Source organism: Gorilla gorilla, chromosome 9 (genome assembly GCF_029281585.2).
Source record: "Gorilla gorilla gorilla isolate KB3781 chromosome 9, NHGRI_mGorGor1-v2.1_pri, whole genome shotgun sequence".
Classification (NCBI taxonomy): Eukaryota; Metazoa; Chordata; class Mammalia; order Primates; family Hominidae; genus Gorilla; species Gorilla gorilla.
The window spans coordinates 31,078,768-31,096,572 of NC_073233.2; the positions used below are offsets into that span (position 1 = coordinate 31,078,768).

Genomic DNA, 17,805 nt, shown 5'->3' on the forward strand with positions numbered 1-17,805 from the left:
AAAAACCTGTACCTTCTCAGAGGCATAGAACACTCGACACATTGAGAATATTGAAAGTGTATCGTGAAAGGCCCAGATGTGATCAGTATTTACAATATTCCCAGAATACTCAGGCTTTCTATGCCAGTAGCCAAAGTCAAGACATCTCATTACAGTCTAGAAAGTTTCTTGATACCAATATACCATTTTATGGAGCTACATTTGCTGAAAGGATAACAATCCTACCACTAAACATAACTGCAGTTCTTAAAATGCCTTTTGCTTATTTTTTTGGCTGCCATTGTGCAAGGCTGATTTTGTGACTTGTGCCAGGTCATAAGACCATGATACACTTTGAACTTTAACACCTGTGAATGATTAATTTTGTACATTTTAATTCTTTTTGCTTTCCTTGTATTTATGTGAAGCTACTGTTTCATATAAATAAGCTTGTTTATTGGTTGTTTCCCAATGATAACCTCAGCCGGTTATAGTAGGGAAGAGGTTTGTCTTGTAAAGTTCATCCCACTTCATCCCTGTTATAATACTTATCATACTACATCAAAATTGTTGATTTTCAACATTAGATTAAAAAATGTGTGAAGACAGGTACCATGACTTTGCGTAGGTCTTTGCATGATTCATAATAGATATTTGTTAAATAAATATTAAGTAAACAAGTGTTTGCCCTTTTTGCTGTTGTCAGTTCCCTACCAGTCACAACTATTCTTTTGCAAACAATATTCTTGCCTCTTAGTTTCGACTTTTCATGCCAAGAATGACCGGTTACCCTATTAATTAGTTTATTGAATATAAATAAGAAAGTTATTAGAGAATGCTTAATAGGATAGATTCTCTTGCAAGAAAAAGCTCAGGAGACTTTTCTGCTGTAATTCATAGTCCCTGAATTCTTAATTTGCCAGAGTATATAAACACTAAGGACGGAAGTAGTATACATAATTTATTGTTAATATTCTGTCTATAGAGACCAGTTACAATTTTACGTGGCCTTGTTTTTTTGTGTGTGTCTTAATGTATTACTCATAAATAAGAAATCAACAAAACCTAACAGGTGCATGCCCTTTGACTATTTTAATCTTGAATTGTGTTATTTCCTGACTTATGCAGGGAGGTTTGCTATATTCCCTAATATTTGTAGAAGCTGTGCCAGACCTGGTCTAACTTGCCTGCAGAGAACACAGTAAAACTTCAAAGAATGAATAGAAGATATGTTTTATATTCACTTTTAAAGAGACCTAGATATTTGGAGAGTAGTTTCTCCTCCATCAAACCTCTAAAAGCCAAGACTGCTCAATTCCTTTCAGCCACTGTGTAGTTGGTGTCATAAATTTCTGTTTACATCCTTGGAGCTGTGAGGACCATCATGGACTCATTTTTAATTCTTGTTCCAGGGCATATGTGCAGTCCTATCTAGTACTCTAGAACCAAAGTTAAAGTGAGCCTCAATTTCTCACCTGAATAAAACTTCATTTTTCCACTTTTCTTATCAGTCCTTAAAAAACGATGAGCAGTCTGCCAAAACTGATGTTCAGAAACTTCTGGAATTAGGACAGAAACAAAGGTAAGACTTTTCTTTTTTTCTTAGTTATTTCTGCCATAGTGTCAAGCAACATTCAGAAACTTCACAGAATTTATTGATTCTAAATATATGAACCTATTTATCTTTTCACTTATACTTAACTGTGCATGCGATTCACTTGGGAATCTTGTTCAAATGCAGATTCTTACACAACTGGGGTGGGCTTGAGATTTCACATTTCTAAGAAGCTCTTTGGTGTTGGTGGTGCTGATGCTTTTTGTCTGCAAATAACAATTTGAATGTTAGGGAGCTATAATACTTTCCTCAGTTAGTAAGATGGACCCTGGTAAGTCTGACCATCAATAGACAGATTTGATAATATTGACCTAAATGGACTATGTTTAATACAATCAAAACTTGATCATGGTAATAATGATATGGTGGTAAAGAATGGAATTATCTTATTAACAATACAAGTAGAATCAGTACAATATTATTAGTATCGGTTTGCTTATTTTTGAGGGAAGCATATTATGAAATACACTTGTGTAAATTATAAAAAGCCATGCGATTTTTAAATTGCTTTTCCAAGCCAAAAAAAGAAAAACAAGTATTTTAATATAGAAACAACTTTACATCTGCTATACACTTACTAGCAGCTCTTCTAGTAGATTTGTATATATTTTCTTGTTTCATCTTCACAACTACCTTGTTAAGTGGCTATTATTCCCATTTTGTAGATGGCAAATTGTTGCTCAGAGTGCTTAGTGGAATTGCTGCGAATCACGTTAATTGGAATTTAGATTTAAAATCTGCTCTGTCTTACCCTACAGCCCCACCTTTCCAGTTTGGCTCACTGATCACAATGCAAAAAACTGTTTCAAAGTTTACACACAAGATAGCATGTGGAGTAGATTCTAAGTCTCTTCTCATCAGCCTATATGTCCTCCGTTGACCTTGGTTCTTAATTCAAAACTCTGTTATTGACATGCATTTGGATTGAGCCAATGATATCTATTAAAAAATATAAAATCAATTGTTTTACACGGGCTCTTATTATTATTTATAGTGACATGTTTATTATTTCTTTAATGTGAAATTCTCTTCAAAGTCTAATACTAAGAAAAACTTGAAAAAAGCAATCCGAACATGTTTCCGAAACAATATTATTTTAATGATTTCATTGGTTTGAAATAAATCATGCTCAATATTACACCAGTATTTGTGGCTCTGTGAAGTAGTGATAGAGGACATAAGCAACATTTTGAATAGAAGTAGTAGAACATTATTCAGTCGGAAAATAGAAAATCTTGTCATTTGTGACAACATGGATGAACCTGGAGGACATTATGTTAAGGTAAATAAGCCAGGCATAGAAAGACAAATACCACCTAATCTCACTCTTATTTGGAATCTAAAAAAGTTGATATAAAAGAACTGGAGATTAGAGTGGTGATTACCAGGGTCAGAGGTAGCTGGGGAGAGTGTTGGTGGTGAGATGTTGGCTAAAGAATATTAAATTTCAGTTGGTAAAGAGGAATAAGTTAGATGAAGTTAGTACATGATGACTATAGTTAATAATAAACTCTATCTTTTAAAAAAAAATTTTAAAAAAACCATGAAAAGAGACCAAGAGATGCTGAAGATGATTACTTTATTTTTATAGAGTATCTCAGGTTAGGAATGGAGAATAAACAAAAATAGAAAAATAAAAATTGATTTCTGCACAATGCATGTGCAGCACCCAGTGAGAGACTGAGGAAGACATAGTGAGTTTGAGAAGATTAGAAAATAAATCTGTATGTGAAGACAAAAATAAAAATGGCTAAAAGATGGCATATACTGGATTTCAGTGATAATAAATAGGGAATCCCTTTTAGGTAGCTCCATAAGAAATAATATAATTAAAGAAATCTTTTAGCGGAAATATTGTGTTATTTCCTGGCTTTTAGGGAAATTACTCTGTCAAACCCATTCAGGGCAGAAAGAAAAATGTAGACCAGGGTGAGAAAACACCACTTAGAGACAAGGACAGGGAGATCTCAAGAGTTAAGACAATGGAGTAAAAGAAAATAAAGTCAGCCTTTCCTTACCACAGGAGGGACACGGATGAGGAGACAGGCTTATGCATGATGTGAATGAAAACCTATTCTCTTAGTTTGTTGATATTTTCTTAAAATATCTAAGTCTGATTCACATGACACCAAAAACAACACAAAAATCAGGAAAAAAAATGTGAATAGGTGTTTAAGTATTTTAATCATCAAATGTACATGTGGTAAAGTATATAAACTACCAGATGATAGAACAAGTCTTTCAAAGAGAGGGTAAAATGGAGAATATTTTGGTCTTACTAATTCATAGTTTTATCTAAAATTAAAAACTTGTTTAAAATGCATAGCTTGTATTATATACACAATCAAAGTTAGAATGGAAGACTCAATAAATTATAATAAAAGGTAACTTCTCAAAAGGATATAAGATGTGATGCATTCGTTTTTTGCTGTTTACTTAAAAAGAGAAATATAAAAATTGTGTGTATATTATGGTAAAAGAGACTGTGTATCTCATTTCAAAATCTGACTTATTAGTAAACATTAAAAGAGAAAAAATATCACCTTTGGTTATCAAAAATACTAATTTATTGCAAATTTAAACATCTTCTCCGAGTTTGAAAGAGTGCAATGTGCTTGCCATTGCCATTTGGTCACATCCCCGGCTCTCAATTATTACCTTGTTTTCTGTTTGTCCTCAGATCCTTGTCATCTGGCTTCATCTGGACTAGTGATCCCTAGAAGCCAGGCTTCTTTTATGTGACTCTGAAACCACTGGTCATAGCTGATGATACAGAGGTGGCCACCAAAACAAAAACCAATCAATTAGTGTCTCCCTCTGGAACTGTAACGTAGAGGCAACTAATAAGTCTTTCTGTGTAGCTGGAGCTAGGCTGTAAGTAAATTCAGGGGCTATGCTGTGGCCACATACAACTATGTGGAGAGAAAGCAGAGTGTCTTTCTAGCAAGACAAACAGAGAAAGGGGTGTGTTTGCGTGTGTGCACTTATGTGAGAGAAAGAGTGAGAAAATGAGAGTCGTCTTGGCTTGAGTATCACGTTTCAGGAATATTTACACAGCCTTGATAATATTCATAGGAGAGTCCCCAGGTGAATGGAGAGATTTTAAACCATACCATGCCAGGACTGAGAATATATAACCACAACAAGGAGAATAAGGAATAGGACAGGACCCCGAAATGTCTGAAAATTTGAAAATGTCCTTGAGCAAAAGAGAATAAAACCTTTTATTCTTTAAGGTGGTTGGTTGGTAGATTCCCGGAAGGCAGTTTTGGACTCAGTATACTAAAGCACTTTACAATAATGTTCTCGAAAACTAAAAAAAAGCCTGGAATTGTGGCAAGTTCTTGATCTGTGATGTTATTAAAATATAAGCTGATAGTCACTAGAAAGAAATGCCTTTCTGTAGAGTGATTAAGGTGAGGGTGTTTTTATAGCTATAATTTGGGATGAAAGAGGTGTGAAATAATGGCCCTTTAAAATTCTTTGTAACACAAAATGTTATGCTAAAATATTTCAATATTTGAGCTATCTATCACAGGTGTCACTCGAGCCAGGAATTTTTTAGAATTAAAGTTTCAGTTTAGTACCAAACAGAGCCCTAGAATAGCAGATATAGATTGGGCAAATCTCAGTTGGTATCGGGAAGTGGTGCAGAGGCAAGTCAGGAATCATCTCTATAGGAGGATAACTTAGCAAGTCTTTGAAGCGGAAATCTATAGCTAGCTAAAGCACTAGAGCAGTGAGCGTGTGAAGACATAAGCCTAGAAGGAAGGCAGAAGAAGAGATGAAGAGATATAGAAGACAAAAAGTCTACTTTACCTTTCTGCCTGATAGTGTTCTTTGGCAGGAAAATATTCAGAATTCTCTACCTTTTCCAGATTTTACAATTTGTTTTTTGTCCTGTTCCCTAGATTGCCTCTAGATGTCAGAATGGGGGATTTTTTTGGAAGAAATATATAGATAGATACCTACGCCCACACATACATTATCTATCTATCTATATATATTTGTAAAAATATTCATACATACTCATTGTTATTTTAATAAAACATACTTTATTATTTAATTTTTAAGTGTTTTTATGACCATCTTTTAAAAATAAAAATGACAATTTTAAATTAAAATTGCTTAAAAATTTATTATTTTGTCATTTTAATTATAAGTTTATTTTCAGTAGGAAATATAATTTTATTGTGTTTCACTCAGTGCTTGTTGAAGACTTGAGTGTTTGGGATAACATGTAGGTCCTTCCTTCCTTCCTTCGTTCCTTCCTTCCTTCCTTCCTTCCTTCTCAGTAGAGATAGTGTAGTAACTCTTTATCGTTTGAGCATATAGACACTAAAACACAATTGCACTACCCCTCTATGCATTTGTTATCTATCATAACATGATGTCATAGTTTGGTGTGGGGTGTACAAAAGTGTCTTGCACATTGTAAGCCTACAATATATGTAGGTATATATTATATTATACTACAAACACTCTATGGAAAATATCAGAAATAATAATGGAAGCCCAGATTTTATATGTCCATATATGAAGAAAGTCTGCTAAATGAAACCAGTTTGAGACAGTGATGGAAGCTGTCACTTAGAATCCACTTCAAGCACATTAAAAGCATCACCCAAGAAGGCATAAATCATTTAAAAACCAAAGTGACTGTAATTATTCTATAACTTGTTCTCACTATATTTTGATTTGTCAACCAAAGTCCAAAATGATTACAAAAAACAGACAGACTTTCTCATTCTTGAAATTGGGACTGGGACATCAGTCTCAAGGCTAATTAATCTGGCAGCCCCATTAAGTCCTGCTGGGTGAAAGAGCAGCTTATGGTTGTGTAGAACATCATGGTCAGAGAATGAACATAAGGGTGTGGAGAGATGTCAGTGGTTATTGCCATGACCTAACATTTGTTAAGTAATTCTTTTATAGGCATTGTGTTAAGTGCTTTGCTTACATTCTGTCATCTTAATATGAGCACAAACCTATAAGTTAGTTCTACCATTGTGCCCTTTTTTTGGATGAAGAAATTGAGTATGAGAGGGTGTGTCACTTGCTCAGATATCCAGAGCTAATCTTTTGGCATTAGATTGGAAGTTTTAAATTAGTTTAGGTGCTGGTAAGACTCAAATAGGTTTCTATTTTGTTGTTGCTATTGCTTTGAGAGAATTTCTGTAGCCAGGAATTGCCACACATACAAACACAAACAAGTACACTAGCCTTTATCTAATATCTGATCTATTTGAGGTGATAGCTTGAGTAAAAAAAAAAAAAAAAAAAAAAAAAAATCAAGGCACAGAAAGATAACATGATGTGTTATAAATAAATAAATAAGTCCTAAATCCTTAAGAGAAATGTAAATTTAGGGAAATATCACTCTTTTTAAAAAGGGAGACAGGATCCTTATGTACTACTGAGCTTGAGACACAATGAGTATATATGCATAGGCATGCATTTTTGAATTATCTTCATTAAATGAGACAGGCCTTAAGTTAAAATAAGTTTCTTTTCCCTGTTTTTACAAAAGATGTCAGGCCTTACAAAGGATGTATAAAGCACAATGCTTTAGAATTAATTAATTAAGAGCATCAGAAGGGAAGAGTAATTTTATCCTATCAGCAAGTCTATGGTGACTTTTTCTAACCAGCATGTTCATACCCCAGTATGCTGTTAGTGAAATTATCTTTTCAACTTGAATTATATATTGCTTTGATTTAACACATCATGTGGCTCACAGATGATTCAAACGTGGGATTTTTATAAAGCATAATAGTAAGGTTATTTAAAAAAAAAATCAACTTGCTGTTAGTATTTGCATGGGAGAAAAAGCCTTTTATTACCAGAATCTTTAGACACATCCTGTATGCTTAACTGTGGCTTTATGCAATTCTAGTTGTCTATGTCCTAAATGTATACAGCAAAGCTCCTTCCTTTTATAATGTACATAGGAAATAATGGAATTGTATTATTTTCTCACTTATGCTCTGTTTTCTACTAAAATAGAGAAGAAATGAAGTCTCTTCAGGAGGCCCTGCAAAATCAGCTTAAGGAGACATCAGAGAAAGCAGAAAAACACCAGGCTACTGTAAGTGTGTTTCTTCTTTGTGCCCTTTGCTTTTGGGCTGGGACATTGTTACTTTCTTTTTCCAAAATCACTATGGAACAAACACACCTATAAAAAATAAAAGTGAAAAGACAATGAAAGAAGCATCAGTCAATGTGAACAGAATAGTACTTGGTCAGCTTTCATTCCTGGAAAAGGTTAATGTTTTATTTCATTATTAGGGGGTCATCTAATTCCCAGCCTACTTTTAAGAATGAGAAACTAAAGGACAGAGTGGGACAAGAGTTCTGGTGTCAGGGCTTCATCAGTGGCTCTCACATTGTGGGATGTCATTGACTGTGAAGTAAATTAAGCTAAGTGATAGTTAAGTCGCACCCCACATCCACTGAATAAGGATCTCTCAGGAGCAGGGCCATGGAATCTATTTAATCCATCCCACGGGTTATTCTAATGCACCCCAAAGTTGATGAATCAAACTCCTCTCCTGACAGCAAGAATTTTGAGAAATAAACTATGAAACAAACTTTCTCACCCGAAATGATGTTCCCTTGACCCCACCGTTTCAGCTCTTACTACGAATATTTACCACAGGCAGGAGGGATGGTGTTTCTGAGAGCCATGCTGAAAACTAGGTTTCTACTGTATTCCCCAAAGCCACCTTACACACCATGTATAGGGATTGGACCTTATATCTTGTTTTCAAGATCTGAGTCTGTTTCAAAATATAGTGTGTTAATTGAACATATGAGGTATGGTAAGGTCAACAGATCAGGAAAGACTCCCACTGAAAACATAGCTTATTTCTCACAGTTCTAGCTGCACACCACAGAGGGGCCACACGGGGAGGCACCCAGGCTGTTCATGAGGCAGAGGGAGAGGAGGAAACTGTGGGTAAGAGGCTTTATTGTGGTTTCTGAGGCAATGAACAAGTGAGGCAGGATAAGTGGGCTTGGGATTGGATAAATGGGCTTGGGATTGGCCGGTTTGAGTGATTTTCGGTTGGCTCTGGGGCATAGCAGCTGTCCTGACTTATAACCTGTCCCTAAGGCGATTAGGGCAACTCCACAGTGGCCTGAGATAATAAAAGGGGGGCAGTTAGGAGTGTTGTTTTTCGATTGGTTGTTTGTATTTGAAACGTGTGTCTCTGGGAGGAGGACTTCTCCCCTCCGAGACGTTGGAGCAGCAATGACAGAGTCCAGAACTAAGGCAGGGTGGCTCAAGCATATGATTGGGTTGTTCAGAGCAAGGCTGATCCAGCACATCCATGAAGAACCAATGTTAAAGCATCAAATTTACAGAAGCTAAAACCGTGGTGAAGCCTAAATCTCATTTAGGTCAATTACCTGGAATCCTAGGCTCTCTAAACACAGTCAGCCTGCCTTTCTTTTACAAAACTTCCTTTAACAACCTTGATTAAAATGTGGAGTTTTGCTTCTGAAACTCAGTCCAGTCTGTCATCTGCAACAGCTGATTTCAGGAACAGCCTTTCCAACAATGATGGTTGACTTTTCAAAGTACAGAACTGTTTCATGTAAGGATTCACTGTTATCTGTTCTGTTCACCTGTTAGGACGGGCATGTTGGTTCATTGCTATGCCACGGCAACTCTCACTGCTCACCTGAAATGTGGCCTAAAGTCTGGCTCACTGGATAGCAAATGTTACATAAAAGAATAGACATATTTTTAGTATCAGCTTGTCGATCCCTCCTCCCAACACCGGACCTAGCTTACTGAATGGTCCTAATTGCAATCACATTTCTGCCGTGACTAATCATATTTAATCTGAGTTTCTTCATAGCCTAATGACAAACAATGGTAGAGCAGAACAGAAGTGCTCACACAGACTATTTTCTCTGGTTCTCATAATAAAACTACATTGTTTGTTTCTTTACTGAAAAAGAGTAATTCAAATAACGTGTTTCTAGCTTGCATTTGCACAGCTATAAGCTAAGGCATGAACTCATAATTATTCCAGTAGATTATGCAAACTGTCTGAGATCCAAAAAGAAGAGAGTTATAACTTTTGAAAGAGCACAAACCAAAGTTAGAATATCCAAGTATGACAAATGTCATGGACAAATGATGTAGACTGAGTCACCTTTGCCTTCATCTCAGCGTGCTGGCAGTGCCTTCCTTATGGCTGAACACTGGATCTTGAGGGAAGCTTTCTCTTTTCCCCCAAAATTCTTCACTAAACCAGAAACTTCCTAAAGAAACTCATAACTTAATATGTGCTTCAGAGTAAGAGTGTTTGGGATTTAAATTTCTAGTAGGCCATGTACTAATTCTGTAAATTTACTAGCTCATTACCAGACTTGATCAAGCTTTTTAACTTCTGCAAGTTTCCTCATTATCACATTTAAGGGGTTATTCACATTAAATTAATGTACATAATCTCTCTAAAATTATATCTGGCATGTAGTTGATAGTAGACATTAAACTAAAGTCATTCCCCTTCCTTCTGCACTTCCCATTTTAATTTCATCTTCATCAGTTAGCTGAATGAATATAAGCAAGTCATTTGATTTCTCTGAGGCTTTTTCATTGTAAGAAGTATGTCAATGGTACTAATGTAACAGGTTATTTGGTGGTTATATGAGATGTTGCACGCACTGTTGAGCAGAAGATGTAATCAATTATAAGCAGCTTCTAAATTGTATCACATAATCATCATCATTATTAGTATTTTTTCTTCCTAACCATTTAAAACCTTTGTTATATGATAATATTGTGCTAAGAATTATCAGGGATGACAGAATGCATACCTAATAAAAGGACTCTTAAAATAATATATTCAATTGTTCATACTTTAGGATGTTCTATTTCCTCAACTCTATTTACATTACTATTCAAAATAATTTTGTTTTGCAATTTCTGCATACTGCTGCATAGATTTTCAATGGCTCTTCTTAAAAGCTGGCATTGAAATGTTTGAGAGTGACCTCAGGTTCTCAGAGACTTACAAATGGTGTCTGTATGGGAATCAGACATATTACCTGTCTATCAGTGATCAGGGGCAACACAGTGATATTTTTATGTTATTAAAAACTACTAGATGGTGAGATTTTTCACCAAAGGCTTGCATTTTCTTAAATGCAGACTATTTCTTTTTTATTTGGTGTTCCTGTTAATTTCTTTTTTTATTTTCCACAGGTCATTAGGGTACAGGTGGTATTTGGTTACATGAGGAAATTCTTTAGTGGTGATTTGTGAGATTTTGGTGCATCCATCAGCCAAGTAGTATACACTGCACCCTATTTGTAGTCTTTTATCCCTTGTCCCCCAGTCACACTTTCCCCCAAGTCCCCAAAGTCCATTGTATCATTCTTATACCTTTGCGTCCTCATAGCTTAGCTCCCACATATCAGTGAGAACATACAATGTTTCGTTTTCCATTCCTGAGTTACTTCACTTAGAATAATAGTCTCCAATCTCATCCAGGTCACTGCAAATGCTGTTAATTCATTCCTTTTTGTGGCTGAGTTGTATTCCATTATATATATATGGTTAATATATATATTATGGTTAATTATAATTATAGATATATATTTATATATATTTATAAATATATATATAAATATATACATTTATATATTTATATATTAAATATAATTATATATTTAATATATAAATATAATTATATATTTTAATGTATAAATATAATTATATATTATATATATAAATACATAAAAAATAAATATAATTATATATGGTATATATATATATATATATATATATCACCATTTCTTTATCCATTTGTTGATTGATGGGCATTTGGGTTGGTTCCACAATTTTGCAGTTGCGAATTGTGCACTATAAACATAAGTGTACAAGTATCTTTTTCATATAATGACTAATTTTCCTCTGGATAGATACCCAGTAGTGGGATTGATGGATCAAATGGTAGTTCTACTTTTACTTATTTAAGGAATCACCACACTGTTTTCCACAGTGGCTGTACTAGCTTACATTCCCACCAGCAGTGCGAAAGTGTTCCCTGATCACTGCATTTATGCCAACATCTACAGTTTATCAATTTTTTGATTATGGCCATTCTTGCAGGAGTAAGGTGGTATTGCATTTTGATTTTGATTTGCATTTCCCTGATCATTAATGATATTGAGCATTTTTTCATATGTTTATTTGCAATTTGTATATCTTCTTTTGAGAATTATCTATTCATGTCCTTAGCCCACTTTTTGATGGGATTCTTTTTAACTGATTTGTTTGAGTTTGTTGTAGATTCTGGATATTAGTCCTTTGTCAGATGTATAGATTATGAAGGTTTTCTTCCAATCTGTGTGTTGTCTGTATACTCTGCTGACTGTTCCTTTTGATGTGCAAAAGCTCTTTAGTCTAATTAAGTTCCAACTATTTATCTTTGTTTTTATTGCGTTTGCTTTTTGGTTCTTTGTCATGAGAGCCTTGCCTAAGCCAATGTCAAGAACGGTTTTTCCAATGTTATCCACTAGAATTTTTATAGTTTCAGGTCTTAGATATAGGTCCTTAATCTATCTTGAGTTGATTTTTGTATAAGGTGAGAGATGAAGATTGTTTCATTCTCCTATATGTGGCTAGCCAATTATCCCAGCACCATTTGTTGAAAAGGGTGTCCTTTCCCCACTTTATATTTTTGTTTGCTTTGTCAAAGATCAGTTGGCTGTTAAGTATTAGGGTTTATTTCTGGGTTCACTATGATTTCCATTGGTCTATATGCCTATTTGTATACCAATACTATGCTGTTTTTGTGACTACGGGCTTATAGTTTGAAATCAGGTAGTGCAAAACCTCCAGATTTGTTCTTTTTGCTCAGTCTTGCTTTGGCTATGAGGGCTCTTTTTTGTTTCCATATAAATTTTAGAATTGTTTTTTCTAATTCTGAGAAGAATGATGGTGGTATTTTAATGGGGATTGTGTTGAATTTATAGATTGCTTTGGGCAGTATGGCCGTTTTCACAATATTGATTCTACCCATCCATGAGCAGGAGATATGTTTCCATTTGTTTGTGTCATCTGTGATTTCTTTCAGCAGTGTTTTGTAGTTTCCTTGTAGAAGTCTTTTGCCTCCTTGGTTAGGTATATTCCTAAGTATTTTACTTTTATTGCAGCTATTATAAAAGGGGTTGAATCCTTGATTTGATTCTCCACTTGGTCGCTGTTGGTGTAGAGAAGAGCTACAGATTTGTGTACAGTAATCTTCTATCCGGAAACTTTACTGAATTCTTTTATCAGTTCTGGGAGCTTTTCAGAGGAGTCTTTAGGGTTTTCAAGGTAAATGATAATATCATCAGCAAACAATGACAGTTTGACTTCCTCTTTACCAATTTGGATGCCATTTATTTCTTTCTCTTTTCTGATTGCTCTGGATAGGACTTCCAACACTATGTTGAAGACGAGTGGTAAAAGTGAACCATCCTTGTCTTGTTCCAGTTCTCAGAGGGAATGCTTTCAACTTTTCCCCATTTAGTATTATGTCGGCTGTGGGTTTGTCATAGATGCCTTTTATTACATTGAGGTATGTCCCTTGTATGCTGATTTTGCTGAAGGTTTTAATCATAAAGGGATGCTGGGTTTTGGAGAATGCTTGTTCTGATGAGCATTCAACAGAGAATGAATCATCTGTTGAGATGGTCATGGGATTTTTGTTTTTAATTCTGTTTATGTGGTGTATCCCATGTATTGACTTGTGTATGTTATACTATCCCTGCATCCCTGGTATAAAACCCACTTGATCATGGTAGATTATCTTTTTGATATGTTGGATTCGGTTAGTTCGTATTTTGTTAAGGATTTTAGTGTCTATGTTCATGAAGGATATTGGTCTGTAGTTTTCTTTTTGGCTATGTCCTTTCCCGGTTTTGGTATTAGGGTGATGCTGGCTTCATAGAATAAATTAGGGAGGGTTCCCTCTTTTTCTATCTTGTGGCATAGTGCCAAAAGGATTGTTACCAATTCTTCTTTGAATATCTGGTGGAATTCTGCTGTGAATCCATCTGGTCCTAGACTTTTTTGTTAGTAATTTTTTAATTACCATTTCAATCTTGCTGTTTGTTATTGGTCTGTTTGGGGTTTCTAGTTCTTCCTGATTTAAGCTAGGAGGGTGGTATTTTTCCAGGAATTTATCCATCTCTGCTAGATTTCCTAGTTTATGTGCATAAAGGTGTGCATAGTAGCCTTGAGTGATCTTTTGTATTTCAGTGGTGTCAGTTGTAATATCTCCTGTTTCATTTCTTAGTGAGGTTGTTTGGATTTTCTCTCTTCTTTTGTTGGTTAATTGTGCTAATATTCTATCAATTTTATTTATCTTTTCTAAGAACCAGCTTTTTGTTTTTTTTGTTTTATTTATCTTTTGTAGTGGTTGTTTTTTGTTTCAGTTTCACTTAGTCCTGCTCTGATCTTGGTTATTTCCTTTTTTCTTCTGGGTTTGGGTTTGGTTTGTTCTTGTTTCTCTAGTTTCTCTTGAGGTGTGACCTTAGAGTGTCAGTTTGTGCTCTTTCAGTCTTTCTGATGTAGGCATTTAGGGCTATGAACTTTCCTCATAGCACCACCTTTCCCGTATCCCAGAGGTTTTGATAGGTTGTGTCATTATTGTCGTTCAGTTTGAAGATTTTTTAAATTTCCATCTTGATTTCATTTTTGACCCAGTGCTCATTCAGGAGCAGGTTATTTAATTTCCATGTATTTGCATGGTTTTGAAGGTTTCTTTTGGAGTTGATTTCCAGTTTTTTTCCACTGTGGTCTGAGAGAGTGTTTGATATAATTTCAATTTGTTTAAACTTATTGCGACTTGTTTTATGACCTATCGTATGGTCTATCTTGGAGAAAGTTGCATGCGCTGTTGAATAGAATGTATATTCTGGGGTTGTTGGATGAAATGTTCTGTATATATCTGTTAAGTCCATTTGTTCCAAGGTATAGTTTAAATTCATTGTTTCTTTGTTGACGTTCTGTCTTGACCTTTCTAGTACTGACAGTGGAGTATTGAAGTCCCCCACTATTATTGTGTTGCTGTTTATCTCGTTTGTTAGGTCTATCAGTAATTATTTTATAAATTTAGGAACTCCAGTGTTAGGTGTATATATGTTTAGGATTGTGATATTTTCTTGTTGGACAAGGCCTTTTACCATTATATAATGTCCCACTTTGTCTCTTTTAACCACTGTTGCTTTAAAGTTTGTCTGATATAAGAATAGCTACCCCTGCTTGCTTTTCGTGTCCATTTGCATGAATTGCCCTTTCTACCACTTTACTTTAAGTTTATATGAGTTCTTATGTTTTAGGTGAGTCTCCTGAAGGCAGCAGATTGTCAGTTGGTTGGCAAGCTTTTTGTTGTTGTTGTTTGATTTGTTTTGTTTTGTTTTGTTTTGTTTTGAGATGGAGTCTTGCTCTGTCACCCAGACTGAAGTGCAGTGGCACAATCTTGGCTCACTGCAACCTCCACCTCCTGCGTTCAAGCGATTTTCCTATCTCAGCCTCCCGAGTAGCTAGGATTACAGGCACAAGTCACCACACCCGGCTAATTTTTGTATTTTTAGCAGAGACGGGGTTTCGCCATGTTGGCCAGGATAGTCTTGAACTCCTGACCTCAGGTGATCCACCCGCTTCGGCTTCCCAAAATGCTGGGATTACAGGCATGAGCTACTGCGCCCGGTCAGTTCTTATCCATTCTGCAGTTCGGTATCTTTTAAGTGGAGCATTTAGGCCATTTACCATCAATGTTCGTACTGAGATGTGAGGTACCATTTCAATCGTTGTGCTATTATGTACTTGGTGTTTTTTGTTTTAAGTTTTTGCTTTTTAAATTGTATTTCTGTTTTATAGGTCCTGTGTGATTTATGCTTTAAAGAGGTTCTGTTTTGATGTGTTTCCAGGATTTGTTTCAAGATTTAGCATTCCTTTTAGCAGTTCTTGTAGTGGTGGCTTGGTAGTGGCAAATTCACTCAGCATTTGTTTGTCCAGAAAATACTGTATCTTTCCTTCATATATGATGCTTAGTTTCACTGGATACAAAATTCTTAGCTGGCAGTTGTTTCGTTTGAGAAGGCTGAAGATAGGGCCCCAATCCTTCTAGCTTGTAGGGTTTCTGCTGAGAAATCTGCTGTTAAAGTAATAGGTTTTCCTTTATAGGTTTCCTGGTGCTTTTGTCTCACAGTTCTTAAGATTCCTTCCTTCATCTTAACTTTAGATAACCTGATGACAATGTGTGTAGTCGATGATCTTTTTGTGATGAATTTCCCATGTGTTCTTTGTGCTTCTTGTATTTGAATGTCTAGTTCTCTAGCAAGGCTGTGGAAGTTTTCCTCAATTATTCCCCCGAATAGGTTTTCCAAACTTTTAGATTTATCTTCTTTCACAGGAACACTGATTTTTCTTAGGTTTGGTTGTTCAACATAATCCCAGACTTCTTGGAGGCTTGGTTCATATTTTCTTATTCTTTTTTTTCTTTGTCTTTGTTGGATTGAGTTAATTGGAAGACCTTGTCTTTGAACTCTGGATTTCTTTCTTCTACGGGTTCAATTCTATTGTGAGACTTTCCAGAGCATTTGCATTTCTATAAGTATGTCCAATGTTTCCTGAAGTTTTGATTGTTTTTTCTTTGTGCTATCTATTTCCTTGAATATTTCTCCCTTCACTTCTTGTATCACTCTTTGAATTTCCTTGCATTGGTCTTTGCCTTTCTCTGGTGCCTCCCTGATTAGCTTAATAACTAACCGCCTGAATTCTTTTTCAGGTAAATCAGAGATGTCTTCTTGGATCCATTGCTGGTGAGCTAGTGTGATTTTTTGGGGGTGTTAAAGAGCCTTGCTTTGTCATATTACCAGTGTTGGTCTTCTGGTTCCTTCTCATTTGTTAGGCTCTGTCATTGAGAAGGTCCAGGGCTGAAAGCTATTGTTCAGATTCTTTTGTCCCATGGGGTATTCCCTTGATGTGGTACTCTTCACGTTTTCCTATGGATGTTCATTCCTGTGAGCCTAGCTGCAGTGATTGTGATCTCTCTTCTGGGTCTAGCCACCCAGCAAGTCTACCTAGCTCTGGGCCGGTACTGGGGGCTGACTTCACAGAGTCCTATGTCGTGAGCCATCTATGGGTCTCTCAGCTGTGGATACCAGCACCTGTTCTGGTGGAGGTGGCAGTTGGGGGTGAAATGCATTCTGTGAGGGTTCTTAGCTCTGGTGGTTTCATGTTCTTTGTTTGTAATGGTTGGCCTCCTGCCAGGACGAGGCCCTTTCCAGAGAGCATCAGCTGTGGTAGTATGGAGACAAACCAACGGTGAGCAGGGCCCTAAAACTCCCAAGAGTATATGCCCTTTGTCTTACGCTACCAGGCTACCAGGGTGGATAGGGAAGGACCATCAGGTTGCTGCAGGGCTAGGCATGTCTGAGCTCAGACTCTCCTTGTGTGGGTCTTGCTGTGGCTGCTGTGGGGGATGGGGATGAGGTTCCCAGGTCACTGGAGTTGTGTACCTAGGAGGATTATGGCTACCTCTGCTGAGTCATGCAGGTTGTCGGGGAAGTGGAGAAAAGCCAGTAGTCACAGGCCTCGCCCAGCTTCCACGCAATCTGAAGGGCTGGTCTCACTCCCACCGTGTCCCCTCTAACAGTCCTAAGTCTATTTCCAGGTGGTAGGCGAGCAAAGCTTAAGAACTTACCCCAGGCTACCCACCTTCCAGCTTTGAAAGAAAAGGGCTTTGTTCTTCCCCTTCCTGTGGAGTCTGCAAGCCAGATTTGCACCCTTCCCCCAGTTCTGGCCAGGAGGCTTCTTATCCAATTCTAATTATTACAGAGTTCAACTGGAGACTTCCTACTTCCTGTGGTGTTTCCCCCGACACCCGTCCTGAAGCTTCTCTGTGATGCCAGGCAGGAATGGCCTGCTTGGGGATGCAGTGAGCTCCCAGGGCCTTTCCCACTGCTTCCTCTACCCCTATATTTTGCTCAGCTCTCTAAATTGACTCAGTTCCAGGTAAGGTTGGAAACCTTTCCTGCAAACTGCTCCTTCAGTTTCCCCAGTCAGGGTGTGTGTTCAGGAGCCGAGGGTCTCCCTTTCCCAATTCCACAGTTTAGGTACTCACAGTATTTGGGGTGTCTCCTGGGTTCTGCAGGAGCAGTTTGCTTCCTTTAGAGGGTGTGTCTATTCTTGTTAACTT

At 36.6% G+C, this 17,805-nt stretch overlaps 1 protein-coding gene across 4 annotated transcripts in view; it reads left to right on the forward strand.

The window, feature by feature from the left end:
* Positions 1-17,805, forward strand: part of LUZP2 (leucine zipper protein 2) — a 583,499-nt gene that overhangs the window by 235,430 nt on the left and 330,264 nt on the right. For all 4 annotated transcript variants that reach the window (XM_019035931.4, XM_063711051.1, XM_019035930.4 and 1 more), the window contains exons 3-4: positions 1,491-1,561; positions 7,601-7,682. In XM_019035931.4, coding sequence (XP_018891476.3) covers positions 1,491-1,561; positions 7,601-7,682 — 153 coding nt within the window. The remainder of the gene's footprint in view (positions 1-1,490; positions 1,562-7,600; positions 7,683-17,805) is intronic.